This window comes from Thalassophryne amazonica, chromosome 6 (assembly GCF_902500255.1).
Source record: "Thalassophryne amazonica chromosome 6, fThaAma1.1, whole genome shotgun sequence".
In the NCBI taxonomy this organism is placed as follows: domain Eukaryota; kingdom Metazoa; phylum Chordata; class Actinopteri; order Batrachoidiformes; family Batrachoididae; genus Thalassophryne; species Thalassophryne amazonica.
In genome coordinates this window covers 95489889-95516638 of record NC_047108.1, presented here as the reverse complement: position 1 = coordinate 95516638, position 26750 = coordinate 95489889, and the positions used below count along the sequence as shown (strand labels likewise).

General features: G+C 40.3%; 1 protein-coding gene and 1 long non-coding RNA gene across 3 annotated transcripts in view; one reads left to right on the top strand and one right to left on the bottom strand.

Annotated features, from left to right (window-relative positions):
• The window catches only part of LOC117512698, a 589105-nt gene that overhangs the window by 542962 nt on the left and 19393 nt on the right, over positions 1-26750 (top strand). The gene's annotated exons all lie outside the window — the stretch shown is intronic.
• The window catches only part of col2a1a (collagen, type II, alpha 1a), a 51228-nt gene that overhangs the window by 14560 nt on the left and 9918 nt on the right, over positions 1-26750 (bottom strand). For both annotated transcript variants that reach the window (XM_034172848.1, XM_034172849.1), the window contains 25 exons: positions 26536-26634; positions 26339-26383; positions 26134-26232; positions 25980-26033; positions 20770-20877; positions 20626-20679; positions 20369-20467; positions 18920-18973; positions 18217-18315; positions 17376-17429; positions 17205-17258; positions 16997-17050; positions 16736-16789; positions 14239-14283; positions 13940-14038; positions 8901-9008; positions 8677-8730; positions 8510-8563; positions 8321-8374; positions 8004-8057; positions 7804-7911; positions 3855-3908; positions 858-911; positions 562-723; positions 233-340 (listed from right to left, as the gene is read on the bottom strand). In XM_034172848.1, coding sequence (XP_034028739.1) covers positions 233-340; positions 562-723; positions 858-911; positions 3855-3908; positions 7804-7911; positions 8004-8057; positions 8321-8374; positions 8510-8563; positions 8677-8730; positions 8901-9008; positions 13940-14038; positions 14239-14283; positions 16736-16789; positions 16997-17050; positions 17205-17258; positions 17376-17429; positions 18217-18315; positions 18920-18973; positions 20369-20467; positions 20626-20679; positions 20770-20877; positions 25980-26033; positions 26134-26232; positions 26339-26383; positions 26536-26634 — 1881 coding nt within the window. The remainder of the gene's footprint in view (positions 1-232; positions 341-561; positions 724-857; positions 912-3854; positions 3909-7803; positions 7912-8003; positions 8058-8320; positions 8375-8509; positions 8564-8676; positions 8731-8900; positions 9009-13939; positions 14039-14238; positions 14284-16735; positions 16790-16996; positions 17051-17204; positions 17259-17375; positions 17430-18216; positions 18316-18919; positions 18974-20368; positions 20468-20625; positions 20680-20769; positions 20878-25979; positions 26034-26133; positions 26233-26338; positions 26384-26535; positions 26635-26750) is intronic.

Here is a 26750-nt window from a genome sequence, read left to right as displayed (position 1 = left end):
AGCACAAGTAGAAACCGTATTCTGTTGAAACAAACTACAAACTATGAAGACCAAATTTGCCTTCACCACACAATGTGGATCACTGAAAGTCAACAGAATATCCACATTTAACTTTCAAAACTCACTAAGAAATCTATGATGACATGTCAGATTTTATAGAAACATTCAGTGCCGATATTTTAATAATATTAAAGAGGAAAAAAAGCATTTATGGAAGGAAGAAAGCTCTTACAGCAGGTCCAGGGAGACCAGGGAAGCCTCTCTCTCCACGCTGACCAGGCAAACCAACAATACCACGAGATCCACCAAGACCTTGGGGACCTGAAGGCCCATCAGCACCCTACAGACAAAAGTAAGAGTCCTCAAATGTTTTAATGAAACATAAGTGACTGACCTTCTTCTTGTGTCAATAAAATATACAGTAGTAATACAGTGTTTTAAATTTAATGCCACATTTAAAATCACATCTGTGATTATCGCGTCAGGTCTGTAGAGTGGGTCGTGTCCCAGACCATCTCTGTGAGGTACAAATGAAACCATGAGAGTGACGCTCAGACTCACAGGTGGTCCATCCTCTCCAGGCTCTCCCTTCTCTCCTTGTGGACCAGCAGGACCCCGAAGTCCATTATCTCCCTGTCTTCCCGGTGGGCCGGGATCACCGCGAACACCCTTTGGTCCATCTTTACCAGCAGGACCAGAAGGACCAGCAGCACCAGGATTACCCTGTGAAGGAAAGACAGGAATGAATTGGGTAAGAGCAGAAAATACAGAACTTTACCTTCCAAGGCAAACCATTTTAGACTCTGCAGGTATATTTCGCTACCTGGATTTTGGTGTACTGGTGTGGAAATACTCACATTAGGACCAGGAGGACCAACTCTGCCTGCAGCACCAGGAAAACCTGTCGCACCCTGTCAGTGAAACAGATCAGTAAGTCCAAAGAGACCTGATGTGTCTCAACAGAGACAATCAACAGAGCTTGATTGAATCTGTGAGTATAATGTACATGTAATGTTACTTTCACTTAGTACTGAAATGAGTTAAATGAACAGTTGGTGGAATTAAAGAAAAAGAAGAAAAAAGTAAACTTTTAAAAAATTACGTAATTATCTCCTGCCCATTTATCAAAGAAACACACAAGACACATTAAACTGTAAAAGACCATTAATAAATAACAGTGCATAAAATATTCACAGATGTGACATCATAATGGATTTCTTCAGTTACACAAAATTCACAATGAAGGGGTGATGTGTGCACATATAATATGGCAAATATGTTTTTTCTTTTTTAGAAAGTGATGTTATTTGACATTATTTTAGTGATGCCATCATGATGTTACCTGTACCACATAACGGCAAATGATTAGCTGATTGATATACACTTTGTATCACCTCTCTAGTCCTATTGCTTGCAGAGATATCTAGAAAATTGTGATTTTTGGACAATTATGACATAATTTCAATTTGTCTATGGGATGTTATTGTGACATCACAATTTGATGACAAAGGATTCACTGATTGATAAAAGCTTTCATGACATCTTTGTGATGTTATCATAACATCACTCATACCCTTTGATTACAAATAACTTCTGATAGATATAAGCTATACATTTTCTCTCTATCCCCATGGCTTCAGTAGATAAAATGTGTTTTTGGACTGTATTTTTAACAGCCTTGTCCTTGATCAATGACCAATCTGCTCTTCTTCAATTTACACTCATATTTTTCAAAAGTTGAAGATGTTCATGAGGTGCAAGATCACATGCTCAGGCTGTGCAGCGTCCAAATCAAATAAAGTCCTCAAACAATAATTTAGTGTGCAGCTGCAGGATACAGCAAGGTAAAATTTGAGTGTGTTACAGACTGCCTCATCTCAAGTGTATCCTGAGATAGGGAGCCCAATATGTGGAGCTGACAGTTGTTCCACTGTCTAATTGTTCTGCCCCCACAGTAGTCCATTCTTCTTGTGGCTGCTCCAGTTAGGGGTCGCCACAGCAGATCAATTGTTTCCATCTCACCCTGCCGTCTGTATCTTCCTTTGTCACACCAACCACCTGAGTGTCCTCCCTCAGCACATCCATAAACCTTCCCTTTGGCCTCCCTCTCCTCCCCCTGCCTGGTGGCTCCATCCTCAGCATCCTTCTCCCTATATACCCTGGGTCCCTCCTCTGCACATGTCCAAACCATCTCAATCTCGCCTCTCTGACTTTGTCTCCAAAGCAACTCACCTGAGTTGTCCCTCTGATATGTTCATTCCTAATTTTGTCCATCCTCATCACTCCCAAAGAGAATTGCAACATCTTCAGCTCTGTCTCCTGTCTTTTTCTTAGTACCTCCGTTTCTAAGGTGAACGACAAAGCTGGTCTTACTACTGTCTTGTAAACTTTCCCCTTCACTCTTGCAGATATCCTTCTGTCACAAAACACTCCTGCCACCTTCCTCCACCCGCTTCACTCTGCCTGCACTCGCTTCTTCACCTCTCTACTACATTCTCCATTAGTTTGGACAGTTGACCCCAAGTATTCTAAACTCATCCGCTTTCACCACTTTTACTCCTTGTAACTGCACTATTCCACTGGACTCCCTCTTATTCACACACATGTACTCAGTCTTGCTCCTACTGACTTTCATTCCCCTGCTATCCAGAGCATATCTCAACCTCTCCAGGCTAGACTCAGCCTGCTGTCTACTTACTCTCACTACAGATCATAGTGTCATCTCCGAACACCATAGTCCAAAGGTTGATCTCCTCCGTCAACCTGTCCATCACCATTGAGAACAAACAAGGACTCAGAGCTGATCTTTGGTGTAATCCCACCTCAACATTGATTGAATCTGTCATTCCTACTGCAAATCTCATAGTTGTCACACTGTCCTTGTACATGTCATGCACTCCCCTCACATTCTTCTCTGGCACTCCAGACTTCCTCATACAATAACACAGCCCTTCTCTTGGCACCCTGTCATACGCTTTCTCCACAAACACACAATGTAATTCCTTCTGGCCTTCTCTATACTATTCTGTCAGTACTCTCAGAGCAAACATTGCATCTGTAGTCCTCTTTATTGGCATGAAACAATATTCCTGCTCACAGACACTCACCCAAGAAATACTCCTCGTCTTTCCAAGTTATTTTGTACACAGAGGCACAGGATCACTGTCAATACTCCACTCTACAGTTGGTACAGCATTGTCAGAATGCTCAGGAATGTCATAAAATTTTTTCTTATTTTAGTCTTTCTTCAAATATAGCTTATTTCTATGGTCCCTACAACAGGATGTTATTTTATCCATCCATCCATCCATCCATTTTATTCTGCTTCATCCGAGGTCGGGGATGTTTGGAAAATATGCCAGACAGTTTGATTTGGAAGACAAAACTTTAGTAGTTGTACTTTTAATCATTTCAGTATATATATATTGTCTGTTGCTTACAAAGTTATGATATCAAGCAGCATAGGCGTCAGACTGATTCCGGAAAGGGCCAAGAATGTGCAGGTTTGATGAACTCATCACATCTCCTCAAAGTGTACAATGCAAGTCCAAGAACAAAGACAGGTTAGAGTGACCTGGAATCTAACCCAGTTCTAGGTATTGGTATTCCAACTCTATCCTCCAAGCTATGGGCTCCTTTACTAGCAGTACATGGTCTAGTGACATGAGCCTGACCCAACTTTTTATTAAAATCTGGTAAATTTTCTATCATGTAATAGATTATTCAAACTCTTCTGTTCCTGTCAAATCAATCAATTGGTTCATTTGAAATGTGATGACTTTAATCAATGTCTGTACTCAGTGGACATGTTGGTATAGTCATGTGATCATGTAAAAAAGAAATATGTTACTTACAGGAGCTCCTTGAGCACCACGGGCTCCTTTAGGTCCAGGTACACCAGTAGGACCCTGGGAACAAACCACAAAACAAAACACTGAAGGATTAGCCTGAATGAGGAAAGATATGATATCACTAAAGAACTGTGGAGGAAATCCCAGGGCTGTAGAGTCGCGAGGAGACAGTGGCAAAGGAAGAAAAGATATTGGCCGTATCTTCTTTCCATTGTGATGAGGAATGTAAGATTGTTGGTGAACAAAATGGATGAATTAACATGAATTGTGAGGAGTGACAGTGTGTTTCATGAGGGCTCAGGCTTGTGCTTCATGGAGACATGGCTGCACGACAACATACCGGACTCTGTAGTGAGTTTACCAGGCTTTCAATTGGAGTGAGGGGACCTTAGCTGCACTGGCAAAAAGAAAGGGGTGAGAGTTGCTATCTACATAAACAACAACTGGTGCAATCCAGGACACGTTACGGTGAAGGACCATGCCTGTAAATCAGACACTGAACTGTTGGCACTGAGTCTTCGTCCTTATTATTTGCTGATGGAGCTTTCCCATGCCATTGTCCTTATTGTTTACATCCCACTGGCGGCAGCCGCATTGCGGGCCAATGACGTCATCACCTCTGCGACAGCGAGGCTACAGATGCTGTACTATAGTGCTTTCATTGCCATCTCTGGGGATTTTAACCATGTTACCCTTTCAACATTCCTTCCCACTTTCAAGCAGTTTGTTGATTGTAAAAAAAAAAAAAAGAGACAATAAGTCAATAGACCTGCTGTATGCTAATGTCAAGGAAGCATACAGTGCCATAGCCCTCCCCCACTTGGCAAAGCGGACCATAACCTGGTCTATTTAGAGCCAATTTACATTCCTGAAGTTTGGCGGCAACCTGTGATCACCAGAGTAGTATGGAGGTGGTCACAGGAGGCAGAAGGCAGTCTTCGTGGATGTTTTGAGGTGGCCGATTGGGGTGTGCTCTGTGATGCACGAAAGCATTACGGACTGCATAACTGATTATATCAACTTCTGTACAGACAATATCATCCCAACCAAGACTGAGCGCCATGACTCTAACAACAAACCCTGGGTGACCAAAGACATCAAAGTGACACTGAACAGGAAGAAGGCTGCATTCCGGAGTGGAGACAGGGAGGAGCTGAAGAGGGTGCAGCTTGAACTGATGGAGAAGATCGCAGAGGAGAAGAACAGTTACAGGAGGAAGCTGGAGAGCAGAAAAACAAGAGGGAGGTCTGGAGTGGGATGAGAACCATCACTAGTCATGGTAAGAAGGCGGACCAAATGATGGAAGGAGACCTACATGAGGCCATTGAGCTAAACCTGTTCTTCAACAGATTTGACAACATTGACTCTGCCCTCCCCAATTAGTACCACCCCCCTCCTCCCACCAACCTGCCCCCACTCTCCTCCTCCACCACTCCCTCATTTTCCTCGACACCTTCCATCACCATCACTGCTGAGGATGCGAGAAGAGAATTCAGTTGCGTGTGTCCAGGAAAGGCTGCAGGTCCTGACAGCCTCAGCCCCAGAGTGCTAAAGGGATGCGCTATCCAGCTGTGTGGCGTTTTCCAGCACATCTTCAACTTGAGCCAGATGGTTGTTCCTGAGTGGTGAAAAACCTCATGTCTAGTTCCTGTACCCAAGAAGAAGGACCCCAACACACTAAATGACTACAGGCCTGTGGCCCTAACATCACATGTTATGAAGTCACTTGAGAGGCTCATCCTGAGGCACCTCCACACAGTAATCAAATCATCGCTGGACCCCCTGCAGTTTGTGTACTTCCCAACAGGCGAGTGGAGGATGCCATCAGCTTCATGCTGCACAGAGCTTACGCTCACCTGGTGGAAGCAGGCAGCACTGTGAAAGTCATGTTCTTGGACTTCTTCAGTGCCTTCAACAACACTCGGCCTGACTTATTCAGCAATAAGCTACGTGACATGAAGGTGGAGGCTCCACTGGTGGCCTGGATTGGCAACTACCTCACAGACCACCCATAGTATGTGAGGCTTTGGGACATTACATCCGACACCATCAAGAGCAGCATGGGGGCACCACAGGGGATGGTCCTGTCTCCCTTCCTCTTCACACTCTACACCTCAGACATCAGGTCTGGTCACAGTCCTACCACCTGCAAAGGTTTTTGGATGACTCTGTCATTGTGGGCTGCATCGGCAGTGACCAGGAGGCTGAGTACAGGCGTGTGGTGGACAGGTTTGTAGAGTGGTGTGGACTCAACCACCTGCAGCTCAATGTATCTAAGACAAATGAGCTGGTGGTGGACTTCAGAAGACAGAAGACCCATCCGAACCCAGTTACCATCAATGGAACATTGGTGGACATTGTGGACTACTGCAAGTACCTGGGTGTCCACATAGACAACAAACAGGACTGGACTGTAAACACAGGTGCTGTGTATAAGAAAGGTCAGAGCCGATTGAAGTTCCTCAGGAGGGTCAGATCTTTCAATGTCTGCAGAAATATGTTGCAGATGCTTTATCACTCGGTGGTCTCCAGTGTCATCTTCTATCTGACAGGAACAGACTCAACAAGCTCATCAGGAGAGCTGGCTCTGTCCTGGGGGTTGAGCTGGAGTCTGTCGTGGAGGTGTCAATCAATCAATCAATCAATTTTTTTTATATAGCGCCAAATCACAACAAACAGTTGCCCCAAGGCGCTTTATATTGTAAGGCAAGGCCATACAATAATTATGTAAAACCCCAACGGTCAAAACGACCCCCTGTGAGCAAGCACTTGGCTACAGTGGGAAGGAAAAACTCCCTTTTAACAGGAAGAAACCTCCAGCAGAACCAGGCCCAGGGAGGGGCAGTCCTCTGCTGGGACTGGTTGGGGCTGAGGGAGAGAACCAGGAAAAAGACATGCTGTGGAGGGGAGCAGAGATCGATCACTAATGATTAAATGCAGAGTGGTGCATACAGAGCAAAAAGAGAAAGAAACAGTGCATCATGGGAACCCCCCAGCAGTCTACGTCTATAGCAGCATAACTAAGGGATGGTTCAGGGTCACCTGATCCAGCCCTAACTATAAGCTTTAGCAAAAAGGAAAGTTTTAAGCCTAATCTTAAAAGTAGAGAGGGTGTCTGTCTCCCTGATCTGAATTGGGAGCTGGTTCCACAGGAGAGGAGCCTGAAAGCTGAAGGCTCTGCCTCCCATTCTACTCTTACAAACCCTAGGAACTACAAGTAAGCCTGCAGTCTGAGAGCGAAGCGCTCTATTGGGATGATATGGTACTACGAGGTCCCTAAGATAAGATGGGACCTGATTATTCAAAACCTTATAAGTAAGAAGAAGAATTTTAAATTCTATTCTAGAATTAACAGGAAGCCAATGAAGAGAGGCCAATATGGGTGAGATATGCTCTCTCCTTCTAGTCCCCGTCAGTACTCAGTGTCAGAGAGGAGAATGCTGAGGAAACTGCGCAGCATCCTGGACAACAACTCCCTCCCCCTGTATGCCACACTAACGTCCTGTCAGTCTCATTCTATGGCTCCTTCAGCCATAGACTGAGACCACAGAGGTGCACTACAGAATGCCACAGGAGGTCTTTCCTGCCTGTGGCAAATAGACTGTATAATTCCTCCCCCTTCTGCAAAATGAATACATAATGGACAGAGTTATTCAATGACTCAGAGTTATGTGCAATATTGTCGAACATCTTCTGCAAATGTCTTCCAGTCATTTCGCATAAATTTGTTGTAGTTATTCTAAAAAAACAACAACAAAAAACATTGTTCACTGTTTACTGTTTCAGTACTCTGGCAAAATAATTTCCTTTGGGATAAATAAAGTTGATCTCATCTCATCTTATTATGTTCTTTATCAAAGGAAAATTACAATTTTAGTGTTTAATGTTTCACTGCTTACTTTATACAGCCCAGAAATGTGGACAAATATAGTTTTAGGAATTGAGCACCCACCACAGGTCCAGGAGCCCCAGAGGGTCCCTGAGGTCCAGGATTACCAGCCTCTCCCTTTTGTCCAGACTCACCGACTTCTCCCTTAAGACCAGGCTGACCATCAGCACCCTAAATATATACATAAAAACATACAGAGGACAGAATGTGAATGAATGGATCTAAAGCATACATATTTGTCAGTTTGAACATAACATACTTACAGGAGGTCCAGCAAAACCAGCTGGTCCAGGAGGACCAACCTCACCACGGTCACCCTGGATGAGTACAGAACAGACTCTGGATCAGTGGTATTATGAGTTAACTTACCAGCACTGTCTGCAAAATCAGTTATCTTTGCATATTTGAAATCGTCAAAAGTTTAGACACACTTTACTGATTGGTACTGTGCATATATATATATGTGTGTGTGTGTGTGTGTGTGTGTGTGTGTGTGTGTGTGTGTGTGTGTGTGTGTGTGTGTGTGTGTGTGTGTGTGTGTGTGTGTGTGTGTGTGTGTGTGTGTGTGAAAAGTACTTACAGGAGCACCCCGTGCACCAGGAGCACCGATAAGTCCTGTGGGTCCAGTTTCACCCTGAATTAAATGATCAATCAGTCAGTTAAATCCAAATACAAACGTGTAAATTTTAATATACTCGAATCAGTACTGACTTTATCAATTAATAAATAAGAACTTCAACATTTCAGAATTTTGTACTATTATTTTTACCTTGGCGCCATTGGGCCCAGAGGGACCTGGAGGACCAATGGGACCCGTCAAACCCTGAGACAGAACAGAGCAATGACCGACAGAAGACAAGTTAAAGAAAAAATAGTTGACGACTGTCTGAGAAGAAACAGAAGAAGGAAGCAAGGATTTATTTTTTTTCCACTCACTCGAGCCCCGTCCTTCCCAGAAGCTCCCTCAGGTCCCTTCTGTCCGTTGTCACCCTATTACACAAATAGGAAAGCAGCATGTTAATCCTATGTAACGCTGCAAGAGCTGCAAGTTTAACATCCCCAATCCAGGCACTGAATCAACAATCAGCTCGAACAAATGTACCGTGTCATAGTTACACTTCATATCAAACGTTCATCATGACAGCAGTCACAGAACTCACTCTGTCTCCTTTGGCTCCTGGGATGCCAACTGTTCCTCTCTCTCCTGGCATACCCTGCAGCCCGGGGGGTCCCTGGGATCCAGGAGGGCCTGCTGGTCCAATGGCTCCCTGACACAAAGGAAGGAGATCAATTACTTGTTGGCTTACAATACACTTTAACTTAAAAAGAAATAAAAATAATAATAATAATTTTAATGCTTTTGGCAGTTTATTGAACTTTATTGTCTAGTTTTTTTCATATTTTATGCATTTATTATAAAGACATACTCTTTCCAGTGGTGTCATACTTTGTAAGGTAGAGTTTGAAATATGCATTTGAAATGTAGGTGATACATATATTTAAAATTTCTAATGCCTACAAATCAGAACATTTGACTTATTTTGAAAAATAATTAGTCATCAAAATAGTACTATGACATGAGGAATAAATACCAACATTCTGTACATCTGGAAAGTATTCACAGCATTTTCCACATTATGTTCGGTTTCAGCCTTATTCCAAAATGGAGTAAATTCATTTTTCCCTCAAAATCCTACTCACAACACCCCATAATGACAACATGAAAAACATTTTTTTTGGAAAGTTTTGCAAATTTATTAATAATAAGAAACTAAGAAATCACGTGTACGTAAGTATTCACACCCTTTGCTCAACACTTTGTTGATGCACCTTTGTCAGCAATTACAGCCTCAAGTCCTCTTGAATATGATGCCACAAGCTTGGTGCACCTATCTTTGGACAGTTTTGCCCATTCCTCTTTGCAGCACCTCTCAAGCTCCATCAGGTTGGATGGGGAGCGTCGGCGCACAGCCATTTCAGATCTCTCCAGAGATGTTCAATCTGATTCAGGTCTGGACTCTGGCTGGGCCACTCAAGGACATTCACAGAATTGTCCTGAAGTCACTCCTTTGATATCTTGGCTGTGTGCTTAGGGTCATTGTCCTACTGAAAGATGAACCACTGCCCCATTCTGAGGACAAGAGTACTCTGGAGCAGGTTTTCATCCAGGATGTCTCTGTACGTTGCTGCATTCATCTTTCCCTCAATCCTGACTCGTCTCCCAGTTCGTGCTGCTGAAAAACATCCCCACAGCATGATGCTGCCACCACCATGGGGCAGCATGACAGTCTAGTGGTTAAGCGTTGGGTTTCAGACCAAAGGATACTTGGTTCAAACCCCAGCCAGCCTGGTAAATCACTAAGGGCTCTTGGGCAAGGTCCTTAATCCCTGACTTGCTCCTGGTGTGTAGTGAGTGCCTTGCATGGCAGCACCCTGACATCGGTGTGTAAGTGTGTCTGTGTGAATGGGTGAATGTGAGGCATAATTGTAAAGTGCTTTGAGCATCTGATGCAGGTGGAAAAGCGCTATATAAATGCAGTCCATTTACCATTTACCATGCTTCACTGTAGAGATGGTGCCTGGTTTCCTTCAAACATGACGCCTGGCATTCACGCCAAAGAGTTCAATCTTTGTCTGATCAGACCAGAGAATTTTGTTTCTCGGTTTGAGAGTCCTTCAGGTGCATTTTGGCAAAACTCCAGGTGGGCTGGCATATGCCTTTTACTAAGGAGTGGCTTCCGTCTGACCACTCTATCATATAGGGCTGATTGGTGGATTGATGCAGAGATGTTTGTCCTTCTGGAAGCTTCTCCTCTCTCCACAGAGGAATGCTGGAGCTCTCACAGAGTGACCATCAGGTTCTTGGTCACCTCCCTGACTAAGGTCCTTCTCCCTGATCACTCAATTTAGACATACGGCCAGCTCTAGGAATAGTCCTGGTAGATCCGAACTTCTTCATTTGTGGATGATGGAGGCCACTGTGCTGATTGGGACCTTCAAAGCAGCATAAATGTTTCTGTACCCTTATGTCTTGAGACAGTCCTGTCTCGGAGATTTACAGACAATTTCCTTGAATTCATGCTTGGTTTGTGCTCTGACATGTACTGTTGACTATGGGACCTTATATGTAAACAGGTGTGAGCCTTTCCAAATCATGTCGAATCAACTGAATTTACCCCAGGTGTACTCCAAATTAAGCTGTAGAAACATCTCAAGGATGATCACTGGAAACAGGATGCACCTGAGCTCAATTTTGAGCTTCATGGCAAAGGCTGTGAATACTTATGCAATGAGATTTATTATTTTTTTCTTTTTAAATTTAATACATTTGCAAAACTCTCAAGAATGTGTCAAGAATTTTGAGAAAAAAAATGAATTTAATTCATTTTGTTGTCAGGCTGTCACATAAAATGTGGAAAAAGTGAAGCGCTGTGAATACTTTCCAGATGCACAGTATGAAGGTGCTTATGTGCTTCATAGTGAAGATTGACTGACTAAGAGCAGATTTCAAGGTTTTGTTGTTGACATATAAGGCTCTAAATGGTCATACACCCAATTATCTTTCTGAAATTCTTCAGCCTTATGTGCCTCCTTGTACCCTGTGGTAGCTGGATACAGTCTTGCTATGTGTCAGAAGGGTTAAAAAGAAGTCAGCACACTAAAAAATGAGCCACTGTCTCAAAGAGAAAAAGTGATGTAACAATTTGCATAGATTTTTTAAAAAGTTATTTCAACTTAACTAGAGAAATCTTATGGCAATAACTCAGTTGAAAGTTGAAATAACTTTCAAAAATCTATGCAAATTGTTACATAAATTTTCTCAATGAGACAGCAGTTCCTTTTTTAGGAATGTTTTAAAGCCTTTTCCTACCATGCGCCTACACAGAGGAATATCCTGCCTGTTGGAATTTGCGAGGAAATGTCTAATGACCCTTTTAAGACTACTCTTAAAACCTATTTATTTTCTATTGCCTATCATCCGTTTTTATTTTTTTAACTTCTTTTAATCATTTAACTAGAACAAATTTTAATGGTTTTAATTGCTTTTAAATCTGTGATATGTGGATCTTTGTTTAATCTTGTTTTGGAGTTTGTTCAGTACTTTGATGATTTTTTTCATTTAAAATGCTTTATAAATAAATTTATGATTATGATTATTCTTATAAATGTATTATTATTACAACCCCAATTCCAATGAAGCTGGGATGTTGTGTAAAATGTAAATAAAAACAGAATAGAATGATTTTCAAATCCTCTTCAACCTATACTCAATTGAATACATCACAATGACAAGATATTTAACGTTCAAACTGATAAACTTTGTTGTTTTTGTGCAAATATTTGCTCATTTTGAAATGGATGCCTCCAGCACGTTTCAAAAAAGCTGGGACAGTGGTATGTTTACCGCTGTTACGTCACCTTTCCTTCTAACAACACTCAATAAGTGTTTGGAAACTGAGGACACTAATTGTTGAAGGTTTAGCAGTAGAATTCTTTCCCATTGTTGCTTGATGTACGACTTCAGTTGTTCAACAGTCCGGGGTCGCCGTTGTCGTATTTTGTGCTTCATAATGCGCCACACATTTTCAACAGTCAACAGGTCACAGGTCACAGATGTGTAAGTTGCCTATGCCATGGGCGCTAACACACCCCCATACCATCACAGATGCTGGCTTTTGAACTTTGCGCTGGTAACACTCTGGATGGTCTTTTTTCCAGAGGACACAACGTCCATGATTTCCAAAAACAATTTGAAATGTGGACTCATCAGACCACAGCACACTTTTCCACTTTGCGTCTATCCATTTCAAATGAGTTTGGGTCTAAAGGCGGCATTTCTGGATGTTGTTGATGTATGGCTTTTGCTTTGCATGGTAGAGTTTTAACTTGCACTTGTAGATGTAGCGACGAACTGTGTTAACTGACAATGGTTTTCTGAAGTGTTCCTGAGCCCATGCGGCAAGATCCTTTACACAATGATGTCAGTTTTTAATGCAGTGCTGCCTGAGGGATCGAAGGTCAAGGGCATACAATGTTGTTTACGTGTAGAAAGTTCTCCAGTTTCTCTGAATCTTCTGATTATATTATGAACTGTAGAAGATGGAATCCCTAAATTCCTTGCAATTGACCGTTGAGAAACACTGTTCTTAAACTGTTGGACTATTTTTTCATGCAGTTGTTCACAAAGTGGTGATCCTCGCCCCATCTTTGCTTGTGAACAGCTGAGCCTTTTGGGGATGCTCCTTTTATACCCAATCATGACACTCACATGTTTCCAATTAGGTGTTCTTTGAGCATTCATCAACTTTTCCACTCTTTTATTGCCCCGTCCCAACTTTTTTGAAATGTGTTGCAGGCATCCATTTCAAAATAAGCACAAATTTGCACAAAAACAATAAAGTTTATCAGTTTGAACATTAAATATCTTGTCTTTGTGGTGTATTCAAATGAACATAGGTTGAAGAGGATTTGCAAATTGTATTCCATTTTTATTTACATTTTACACAACGTTCCAACTTCATTGGAATTGGGGCTTTAGATACAAAGGGCTAAAACTGTTCCAAAGCACAAGAAATAAAAAGAAAACTTTTCCGCAAACTGTAAACTGGCAAATATGCAACAGTAGATCTTCTTTTACAGTAGTTAAAAACTTTTTGTACCTCCAAAAATGTCTCATGCCTCGAGCACAAATATTTCAAAAGTAATGATTGATTGAAGGTAGTGTCTTTTTTGTGCTACCTGTTTTTACAGTAAAATCAGTGAGGACCAGATTTAAAGCCCCAGTATCTCAAAACCTAATGAAGGTATAAGGCTGAATTTTTTTTCAGTGTTTACTAGGAATAACAACATTATTTTGGTGGAATTTTTGTAGCAAATTGGAGACTCTCATGGAGAACATTTTCTGAAATCTGTTGATGTGTGGTGGAGTCACCCTCGTGACTTGATCATTATGTTGTAGTTTGAAGGAGCAAAATTAATTGTGGACAGCATCTTTTAAGATACTTAATTTGTATAACAGAGGTGAATTTAAAAAAAATTACAGTAATATGATAAATGGCTGCAGACACAAATGGAATCAGCTAGGATTTGGCTCCAATTTCCTTCAGGATGCACATAGCACAGAGCAAATGTGTGACAGTTCCAAAAACAGTCTTTCACTTTTAACAGACAAAGCTTGGTAGAAACATATTTTCCTGACCTTTGGTCCATCAGTTCCAGGTGTTCCAGGAAGTCCACGAGGTCCTTGAAGACCCTGAGCTCCAGCACTGCCTCTCTCACCAGGGAAACCACGCTCACCCTGTTGACAAGCAGGAGATCGATTAAAACAGCACCACCTGCATGTAGTGTCAGGAACATGTTTTTATTGCAGCACCTGTCAAGATGAAGAAACTGTTTCTGGCATAATATCACACACAATTTGGTGCAACTCTGACACAAGCACATAAATGTCACTTTCCCAATTGGCTTTGAAATCTTTGAACATGAGCAGAAACTCACCCGAGGTCCAGCAGCACCAAAAGGTCCGGCCTCTCCAGGAATACCCTGCAGGGAGCAAATACACAGCTTTATTCCAGTTTTCAGGAAAATGACACATAAAACCATTTAAAGAAAATCTCTCTGTGTTTGAATTTTGCTTTAATTTGTTATTGGATGTATTCCTCACTCTCCACCCAGGATAGAACAAAGTTCACCACACTTGGTCAACTTGATCAGACTAAAATAGGTATTATTACTTCCCCCATGACTCTTCATTAACAAAAACCTTAAAGGTATTTTAAAATAATTTATTCAAGTTTGTTATTAAATAAATGTATTTAGTTTATTAAGAATTTTTTTAAACATTTATAATGGATGTTTTAAACATGAGTACTGTACGTAGCCAGTTGATCGATTGATGCATACTTTCATAATTAACAATAAAATTAAGCCATTTGTGAGTGGATTCTTTTTTATATTTCCTTTATTATTTTTATAAATATAGGATGACTGTCCTTTTACTTAAATAGATCTATGGCAGGGTGATGTGCTGGCCAATTGGTCAGTGTGCCTGCTTGTGAAACAGAAGGTTCCCGATCCATGACCTCCTGTGCCAATTCTCCATGTAATGTTGCATCAGGAAGGGGGTTCAGTGTAAAACGTGTCAAATCATCTGGACTTTGTAGTAGTGCATGTGGGGGCAATGCTTTCACTCTTGCGTATGTGTGTCTGTATGAGAGAGACACACCAACATAACTCAAAGTCTTTATCACAATTGTAAGTTGTGGTTGTCAAGAGAAATTGTTGTCTTTCCGTACATTTATACTGCAAAACCTTTCTTGCGCTAAAACTCAAGAACCATCAAACTTTGAAAATCGAAAATTTTTTTGTAAGGTCAAAGATCTGCATGTCAAAAAAAAAAAAAAAAAAAAACTGGATTAAATTTTGGGTTTGAAGTAGGAAGTGAACAGAAGCTCTGAAATGCTCACATCGCCCACAAGATTGCGACAAACACTGCTCAAATGTGCGGCAAGGTCTTGACTGTTTATTGATTTGAGAAGTTAACTTTTGGCAAAAATAAGATGGGCTGACAAACAAAAATCAACTTACAGTTGTGTGTTGCCCTTATGGGCAACTTACTTGTGTCAAATTTTGACCAAAAATGGTGGAATAATTGAGCGTCAGCCAAAGACAAAGTGATTGGCTTTATTGAGAAGGCACAAGGCAAGTCAAAATGTTAGTCCCATGTTTATATGTATTAGGGATACTGAGAATGGCTTTTTTTAGAAACTGGTTAAGGATTCACCTGTGATTCTGATTATACACTAATGTAAAGCCATATATCATGGTTTTGAGCCTGAGCCAGAAAAAGTAAGGCGCGGTTCTCCATCTTTTGCATTCTGACCTTAGGTGGCCTTGAAATGTCATACCCAAGGGTGTAATAGCTAACAGTTTGGAGCCCATATGGATTCTACATGGTAGAAGATTTGTGTTTCATATCAGTGACAAAGTCATTCAGTTTTGGAAAGAATTAATCTAATATTAAACCAAACAGAACCTTCTACATCAGATCTATATGTCTGTTATATGTTCGTCTGTACAGCAAAAAACTCAAAAACCACACATAGAGTTTAAAAACATTTCAGGCAACATCCGGTTGTTCACAATGCATACGGTCATTTCATGCTAACACTAGCCTGATAACACTGTTATGTGATGTTAGCAAGTTTTCAAGGCACATAACGATTAAATCCATCTTGAATCACAGCACTCCCCTCATTCAGCCACCACAAACATACATTTTTAAGCACATTTATGAATTCCATTTTTCACAGCGTTGCTTGGCTCATGCTAACATTTGGTGACATGTCAGTACCTTGACATTAGAGCTAACACCAAACTAGCACCCAACCAGTTATACAACATTTTATATAAAGAGTGTAACTTTATTAAATAAGGAAACAGTGCCGCAACACAATGACAGCACTTATCAATTATGAGGTGCAACTGAATTAAATATATATAATTTTGAAGGATCTTCCAAATAAACCAGCTAAAATGGTTAGCTACTTTTAATTGGGAAATTTCAAATAATTAATTTAAATTAATATTTTACGAAAATATATATTTTAAATATTTTTATTTGTCCTATCTATGAAGACAAAAGACAAAACATGATTAAACTGTTTCAGCTGGTTAGCCTAAAGTCAGCTTGTTGAGTTAATATGGATCAACATAGTTAATCTGAGTGTTATCAAATGATGCAGTGTTAGATTAACCCAACAATATAAATTTGTCAGGGCTGTTGTGAAATACACCCATTTTTAATTTTTAGTGTCTTAAATTAAACAAAGGGCTGCTTTTATTTGGCATTGCTGTTCCAGATTTTTAGTGCACATATGTTGGAAACATGTTGGAAGTATTTGAGGGATTTTGCATCAATAAGGTATTGATGAGATGCATTTATGTTATCACAGATCTTCGAAAAATGTCAAACCTGGACAGAATCAATACTCACCTGGTCTCCAGGTTTTCCAGGCTCTCCTGGGACACCAGTCGGTCCAGGCAGACCCTGCACAACAACAAAGTCCTTAGTTTTTGGATAACTGAGGACATAGAATTTCACTGAGCAGTAATTATCTGTCCAAAGAGAGAAACTGGATCAAAGTATTCTTAGTTTGTCTTGAAACAAAGACAGTTTGATAAACTTTATTAATTCTGTGGTTATTTGGTTTTTCCAGTCTCATTTATTTGGACCTTGAGGAAAAAATAATCTCACCTGGAAGCCAGAAGGTCCAGACTGTCCCTGCTCTCCTCTCTCTCCTGCAGGTCCCTAAAGCAGATCCAAAATTCCAAATGATTAGGTCCAATAACACGGTTGCAAAATCAGAGCCCCAAAATATACAGAACAGTGTGCCTAAAAACATTTCCACTGTACTTATATACAAGTACAATTTATGTATACAATTTATGACTCTAATACTCACAGCAGGTCCAGGAGGTCCAGGAGGACCAGTCTCACCATCTTTACCGGACAGACCCTGTTCAAGTAGACAAACTTAATTAATCAAATGTGACCAATGACAAAAAAATAAAGAATCTGTTTGTGGGAATGAAGGTAAATTAATTATTACTTATATGCATTAAAAAAAACTCACTCTCAGACCAGGACGACCTACAAGACCCTTCTCTCCTGGTTTTCCAGGTTCACCCTGTCAAAGGAAAAAAACAAACAAACAAAAAAAAACAGCAGTGTCACATGCTGTATCGCATGTTACCTCTAACGCAGTTTTTTTTTTCCTTTCTAACAAATATGTACTTTTATCCTGAATTAGATGACTTGACTAGAATCATGTGGAAACCTGTTGCATTTCAACAGGTGAAACTTATCGGGTTAAGTTGTATTAAGTTGGGAACTGACTTACAACAACACTATACGACAAACGCCGACACAGTTATGACGTTGTAGGTCCACGATGGACGATGACACATTTTGTCTCGTAGAAGTGTGTTGCAACCGAGTTAAAATATGTCACAATTTAGCAACAGGGTCATGACAGAAGACACTAAGGTGCCAAAAAGAGTGTGTTTTTAATGTTTTTAGTCATCTGCACAATATGTTGGTGGAGGTTGTTGGGTTGTTTTTTTAAAAAGGCCTCAATCGTATCAGACCATTCTGAAGATGCCGACATATCCTGACACACCGATGACATGCCTCCTGTGTCGTTGGTGTGTTGTCGGGGATTCCTGACACACCGGGGACATTTTTTGTCAGGAAATGTGTCATAATTACTGTCATTTTACCAATCGTGGAGTTCTTTGTTAACAATAACTTGACTTGTTGAGTTTCATTACGTATAAAAACTTAAACAGTTCTCATGTGGTTTTCTAGTAAAGTCAGCAAGTATGTATTTTCTTGATACTGTGAAACAACATAGAGAACCTCACTGGTTGTACTTTTGATGAGTTCTGTTCTTGTAAAAATCCTGACAAACTTACAGAAGCTCCCTTCGGTCCAGGAAATCCCATCACTCCCGGCTGTCCACGAGCCCCCATTGGACCAGGCGGGCCTGGGCGACCATCCACACCCGATGCGCCCTATCACAGGACCAAAGCGAAAATCATCACAGGATCCCAAAGATAATAATAATAATATATAATCATACCATATGGGCCACATCCACAACAGAACAGAACTGCCTTGGGTCCTGGATTGCAACCACCCAGGCAGACAACCAGTCCATTCTCACAGCTTTAATTGTTCATTGTTGCCATGTGGTGCTGTATTTTATGTATTTTTATATAATATAACAATATAATGCTGGATGTCAGGTTCAGTGGATGTAAGAAGGTTTTATGTAAAGTGTCTCAGAGAAACACATGACAAAATAAACTAAATAACACAATACACAATTCAACTAGTGTTAATTTGATGTAGAGTGTTTTTATGACAACTGTCTGAATAAAAATATGAGCTGATGTCAGATCATCAGACTTTGTTGGTGGATTTGTTGCTTTTATCAAAATGTAAATTTTCAAAAGTTTCTTGTGCTCATTATTCATGATTCATGGTTCATATCAAATCAAATTTTATAAATCCCTGTGTTCTATCTACAAGACATGTTTTGTATTTTTATATGAAGTCTGTTGGCTTTATTGTGTTTCTCCCAATCCAGACTGAAATGTGTTGTATTGTACTTACAGATGGCCCAACTTTTCCTTGAGGACCAGTATCCCCAGGTCGACCAGTAAGGCCCTAAAAAATACAGTCAATAAATAAATGCCAAAAGACTATTGGAGTGAGTGCATATTGCTAGACTGAACATGATTGAGTCTATCCTCTTCAGTTTGTTCACAGGTTCACTCCAAAACAATTAATGGTGTCATCTTGTAAATAGTTTGAAAGAGAATCTTCTTCTTCTTTCAGCTGCTCTCTCTGAGGGTCATCACAGTGGATCATTCATTTCCATCTCACCCTGTCCTCTGCATCTTCCTCTGTCACACCATCCACCTGCATGTCCTATCTCAGCACATCCCCATCATTCTCCCTATATACCCCGGGCCCTTCCTCTGCATATGCACAAAGCATCTCAGTCTTGTCTCTCTGACATTGTCTCCAAAAATGCTTTACCTGTGCTGTTCCTCTGATATGTTCATTCCTAATCCTGTCCATCTTTGTCACTCCCAAAGAAAATTGCAGCATCTTCAGCGCCACCTCCTGTCCTTTTGCTAGCACCACTGCCTCTAAGCCATACAAAACAGCAGGTCTCACTATTGTCTTGTAAATTTTCCCTTCATTCTTGCAGATATTCTTCTTTCACAAATCACTCCTGCCACCTTTCTCCACCCGCTCCACCATGCTTAAACTTTCTTCTTCACCTCTCTACCACACTCTCCATTACTTGACCCCAAGTATTTAAACTCATCTACCTTCACCAGCTCTATTCCTTTACAGCTGCACTATTCCACTGGGCTCTCAGAGACATGTACGCTGTCTTGCACTGACTGACTTTCATTCCCCTTCTCTCCACAGCATATCTCCACCTTTTTAAGTGTGTCTCATCCTACTCTCACTTCAGAGCAAGCACCATAGTCAGTTTAAAAAGAGAACAAACTGATCAATTTTTGGTTAGCTTTGATGCACCAGATCAACTGAAAAAGCAAGTTTGTTTTGCTTATGTAATATACCATATACATGTCTACTACCTGCTGGTCATGTTTGGGTTTGTTGCAGGAAATAATCTTACCATCACATGCATGATGGACATTAGGAGCAGGTGTTGCTTTTATCTTGCAAACGTGTGTGCTTGTAGTTACATGCAGCTTGAAATTGGCTTCTTTGCCAGATATTTTCATTTCCAAAGCCTAGGTCTGGTGGCCACCAAGGCCAAAAAAGCTGGGACAATCATGATAATGCAGAAGACTATATTATTAATTTAGGTAGATACAGTCAACCATTTCCTTTCATTTGGAGACTAAAATACTTCAAATAAGCAGGAATTTTCAGATTGAAAATGGACTGCATTTATGTAGCGCTTTTCCATCTGCATCAGATGCTCAAAGCGCTTTACAGTTATGCCTCACATTCACCCCGATGTCAGGGGTGAATGTGAGGCATTCACCCCTGAATGTGAGGGTTGAAAGGACTCACTCTCGCTCCTGGGAGCCCAGACTCTCCTGTGCGTCCCGGGTCTCCAGTAGCACCTTTAGGACCGGCAGCACCAGGCACACCGCGATCACCAGGGGCTCCCTGAGAAAAAAAAGTAAAAAAAAAAAAGCTAGCTGTAAATAAGTTACAAGAACATTTACTAAATCATAATAATCTGTTGGTCTGGGTAGTAAAATACTACCAGCCTTCTTGTACTACAGTACTTGAGAGAAATATGTATCATTTGAAGATGCGCCCACCTTAGCACCAGCAAGACCATCTTGACCTGGGAATCCACGGTTACCAGGAGCTCCCTGGATTCAGACAAAGAGAGAAACAGCAGTGTGGTCACAGAATCATATCAACAGGTGTTACCAGTGTCAGTGCAGATCTTGACTACTCACTCGCTCTCCTGGTGGTCCAAGTGGTCCTGCAGCTCCTGGTTCTCCTCTGGCTCCTCTCTTTCCCTCTTCGCCAGCAGGACCAGGAGGTCCTTGAGGGCCAGCAGCACCCTAGAGAGTAAAGACACACATGTACGGATCCCCTCCAGTCAAATTCACTTAGAAAATATTACATAAAATATTTTGAGACTGTTTTCACACATGAATTTTAGACAAAGGAGCAGAAACATATCAAAATATGATCATTGTTTTTATTTGGAATCTTTTCACACTAACGTTTCACAAACAGAGTTATGAGGTGGTATAGACCGCTGGATTACTCATTCCTTGGACAGGCTTGGTGATGTAATCCTGCATCACCAGCGCTACAAAGAGCCATGGAGGAAAAATGATGCGGAATGACAGGAGGTCATCCAGAAATGCATTTTATTTTGCTTCACTCCGGAACAAAAAGGTCAACATCTCATCACACACTCCATTCACATGCTTAACAACTTGTGAGGGATGCATTCACAAAGTTATCATCACCCACCCATACACACCTCCAGAGAAGAGCTTTGTGGGGTTTTAGCCCTCATGCCCCAATAGAATTTTAGTTCTTTAACAGTAGTCCTACCAGATTTTTTTTAATCTAGTGTCATTTTCTCAAAAGCTCTGACAGATGTGGCACTAGAGATTCCACAGCGCTCCCAACATCTTGTTTATACAGTACATGACCACTTTCATTACTATTCTGTTTGCTCTGGTATAGCTGTGTAATAAAAATGGAGTTTTCTTGTAAAACAATCCTGTCTGGGAACAAGAACCTTGTGGAAAATTAGACCCAGGAGAGCAACACTCTATCACTGAGAAAGAGTGAAAGAAAATAACCCGAACTAAAGGAAAGCAACACTGATTGTATCTCACGGAGCTGCAACTGTTGGTGAGTAGTTAGAAACACAAACTTGCGAGAAAATACACAAATTAGTGACAATTTTCACTTGGAATCACACTGACCTGTATTTGCAATTTTGTTGCACTCCCAGGAGCCCCAGGGCAGTTTGTGCCTGTCTTGTAACCGGAATGCCAGATTCTCAATTTTGTTTCCAACTAGTCACAATTTAATTTGATAGGTTGCCAACCCCTCACAAAGTTGTGTCTCATTGTGCTCAGTTTTCTGACACAAGAAAAATAAATTGAGAAGGGTTTGAGATGGGTTTGAGACACCTTCAACAACTCTGTGATTATTTTGAGAAAATTTGTTGTATAAATTTTTTGAACATGTTCAAAATTCCAGTGGCATGACAGTGAGGCCCTGTGACTCGTACAAGGAAATTGAGAAGCCCCATGAACATTTCAAGACATTTTGGAATCTCCCTTTGCCATTCGCAATTTGTCACCAACAGTCACAGGCAGATGAAATAATACCCTGTGCCATTTATTGTTAAGTCTGTTCTTTCCCATAGCTAGTTTGTGCAACGTCAGCCTTAACCTTGAAAGTTGACAATGGCTGCTAAAATGAATGATTTGAAATGCCAAGTTTTGGATCATTAAGATTATTCCTCTCCTACAGTCATTTAAGTGTAGTTGTTGTTAGCTGTGTATTTGTGTATCTTGTGTGTATTTTCCCACACATTTCCCAAATTTGCGACTGCAAACTTGCTATTGTAAGTTCTGTTGTGTAGTGTACACATAAGGCACTTCAGACCTACGTTCAAATGGATGCTATAAATTCTGTCAGCCCACCAATAAATAATCATGTTCACCTATCCCCATCAAGATAAATCTTCTGGGGCCGCTACTGTACCCACCTTACACAGTTCACCCACAAGATAACAGCTGAAAAAAAAAAAAAATTCCATCCATATTTACATACAACAACATGAAGATGAAAATAATAATAATAATAATATCTGATGGAAAAAAATAAACTGCTGAGGTCATATATCATTATCAAATGTTTACTGAGGATTCATATCCTGATAGCCAAGAACTGATTTTCAAAGGCATAGGTCAAAGGTCAAAGTCAGGAAAAATCTTGGAAAATGGGAAAATCCCTATCTTTAACACTGACTGGATTTTCAAAAATTCATAACTGTCACAAAACATCAAATTAATTTTATATTAGACAGCATTATACAGGATGGTATCGTTTATCAACAGACAAAGTTTGATCCAGATCTGATCCAGATTACAGATTTTGTGGTCATTTAAATTTAACATTGAAAACCCCAATTAATGGATATGTTACATTATACCTTAATCAAACGTGCCCCAATCACTCTCATATTTGAATGTGAGGTGCAGACTGGCACTCACTATCGCCTGACAAAGTTTGATCTGGATCTGATCTGGATTGTGGATTTTGTGGACATTTGAATTTAATATTGAAAAGCCCATTTGGTGTATATTTTGCATTCTATCTCTATCAAAAGTGCCTCAATCACTCTAATTTTACTGTTATGGATTTACCTGCACCACCAAAATTGAATGGAGGTTCCAGTTTTATGCCAAAAAGCAATGACAAATTGTGCATAGCAGAGATAAACAATGTTCTATGAAAATTATCTGAGAAAAAAACAAAACAATCAAGAAACAGAAAATGTTGAAAAAGAAAAACCTGACAACACCACAAAACACTTTGATTCAAATTCATTAACTACATATGCCTGACATTTGATTACATCTAATTTAACTTATGAAAAGCCACTTCTAATGGGACTTTGATCTTGCAATTTTTTTCCAAGGTAAAATTTTTTTGGAAATGGAAACTAGTGTTGGCAGATGTCTGTGCTCTATGAGCGCGGTGCTCTAGTTTAATTCCTGTTTCCAATCTATTCTATGAGTTGAACCATAAACTATTCAATGTGGCAATATCTTCACTAATATCTGGATAAAACCGTTGCTATGATTGTTATTACTTGATTAAGATCTCTTCTCATTGTGTGGAGTTTGTATGTTCTCCCCCTGTTTGTGTGGGTTCCCTCTGGGTGCTCCAGCTTCCTCCCACATCCAAAGACACACCAGTTAGGTGGATTGAAAACTTTAAATTGTCCGTAGGTATGTGTGCGAGTGTGGATGTGTTTATTTGTCTGTATGTGGCCCTGTGACAGACTGGTGTCCTATCCAGGGTGTACCCCGACTCGCGCTCTGTGACTACTGGGATAGGCTCCAGCTCCCCGTGACCCTTAATTGGACTAAGCGGTTGAAGATGAGAGAGATGAGATGATCTCTTCTCTTAGAAGTCATGATGAAAGAAGCCATCATGGTACATCTATATTATAACAGCCAAGTGGCCTCTGTGTGCGTGCATGTGTATGTATGGCTTTGATCATGCAAAAACTGGGGAGAGCTGACATTTTCCGTTTGGAATGCTTATGTATTTTGGGACAAGTATGAACGCTGCGAAAACAGAAAATTGATAGGACCATTTTTTTTTTAGAAATTAGTGATTTTAGCTAACCAGTATACAATGGACATTGTGCTGCAATGCACCATGGGAGTTCAGAGTTTTGACATTTTAAATTTTATTGTGGTTCATGTTAGTTTAACTGTGTTATCAGTGTTATTGATTTATTGTGTTTTTTGTAGTTCAATTGATTGTGTCAATTTAGATAAGTGTCATGTTGCTGTTACCATGAGTGACTTAAGTGTCATGTTAGCAACATGAGTGAAATGTGTAGTGCTTTTCATTTCTTCTGCCACTGTCTTTGTTTGTCAAATTAAAAGTGAGGGAGGTGATGGTCTAGTGGTTAAGGCGGTTCAAATCCCAGCCTGACTGGAAAATCACTTAGGGCCCTTGGGCAAGGTCTTTAATCCCCTATTGCTCCAGGTGTGTCGTGAGCACCTTGTATGGCAGCACCCTCATAACAGGGTGAATGTGAGGCATTATTTGTAAAACGCTTTGAGCGTCTGATGCAGATGGAAAAGCGCTATATAAATGCAGTCCATTTTAAAAGCACCTGCTTACAGCAGATTGCAGAAAGACAAAAAGCTGTGTGTGCGTGCATGCATGTGTATGGCTTCGATCTCGCAAAAACTGTGGAGAGCAGACTTTTGCCATTTGGTATGCTTATGTATTTTGGGCCAAGGATGAACTCTGCGAAAAAGAAAGTTGATAGGACTAATATTTTTGGAGAAGCTATGGATATTAACTAACAACACTGAACAATGGCTGTTGCTAACTACATTCTGGACTCACACGCCATTCCAGCAGAGGGCAGTAAGTCATCTTTATATTAAAAGCATGAGTGTGGTGACTGATTTTATTTAGTAAGTTCAATGTAAGTACATAATATAATTGTAAATACGTTACAAATACATGGATGACACAAGAAAGTGAAAAGACTTATTTACATTGTGGTCAGTTTAAAAATCAAATGACAAAATAGAAGTAAAAATAAAATAAAATAATAATAACAATAATAGTAATAATAATAATAATAATAATAATAATAATTATTATTATTATTATTATTATTATAGTGTGTATATGATACAAGAACCTAAAAAAATTATAAATACATTAAGACAGTAAATTAATATACAAAAAATTATGTAATTAACAGGAGATAACAGGGGTGAGTTCCTCTTTGTTGAGATCTAAGGTTCTAAAAACATTCTGGAATCACACGCCATTTCAAATCAGCTACCTGTTTTATAAACACTACCCAATGTAGATCCCCGTGGATCCCCACAGGCAACAGACTAGTTATAATTATTATGATTAGTGTACGATTATGTGGTGGGATGTTGTTGTTGGATTCATTACTGTGAGATGGGGGGGTTCCTGTGCTTTCTCAGCTTTTAATGAGGCCTTGCCAAAATATATCAGACAGGACTGAAACACAACATGTTGCTGTTTGTTGTATTTATAACTACATTTGTACTGATGCTGGTGCTGATGCTTCTGTTACCTTGGTTACCCCCCATTCTTGTGATCTTACTGGACAGATCTCATACTCCACATAGATTGTGCAATCACAAGAATAGTTTTTGAATTCATATATATCATCATATACATTGTATCTTCAGACCACAAACAAACAGCATCACTCATGTGGAATCCCTCCTCTCAGGTGGTTGTTACTGCAGTACTAAAATTCAAATATTTTCATTCACACCACACTAAAAACACAATAAACTAATAAATGTACTAGTGTTTACTAAATCACATCTAACAGCTCTCCTATAGTCAAAATTCAGTGATAGAAATTTAAAATTAAGCAACTCACAGTCTCTCCCTTGGGTCCAGCTTCACCTTTGAATCCGGGAATACCAGGATCTCCCTACAGGTGCCACAAAAGATAACAGGGACAAAAATAAATAAACAGAACACAAGAAATATGGACTTTGTGCAGAATTTGAGCTCATTCTCTAATGACTTACTGACTGTCCCTTGGGCCCCAGAGGTCCTGTTGCCCCCTGTGGTCCAGGTGGTCCACGAGGGCCAGGAAATCCAGGAGCACCAGCAATACCAGGAGCACCCTTGATGATAGAAAGAAGCAACAAAAGTATCAGCAAAAAGCCAAAATTTTAAACTCTTACAGAAAGAGAAGAAATGGATTTAAACCCAATATGAGAAGTAACTTACAGCAGATCCTTTAGCTCCAGGAATACCATCAGTACCAGGGTTACCCTAAATTAGAAGTGGGAATGAGAAGAATATCAAGAATATATGAGGCAACACATAATAATGGAAACAATATATATATATAAAATGCAGATGCTTAAACTGAAGTTTGACATTGAATGTCCTTTTATTTTTTTCCAGTGTGAAGACAAACTAACTGATGCTCCGGCGGGTCCAGGTGATCCTGGGGTACCAGCCTCACCACGGGGTCCCTGTGCACCTTCAGATCCACGTGCACCAGTTGGGCCAGCCTCTCCCTGATACACCATACAAAGTTTTTGATGTATGTTTACATGCTTAAATTCAGACATTTCTGATTTAAATTCTACATTTTTCATTACAACCAAACTGAATATCACATCTTAGTTCTTTG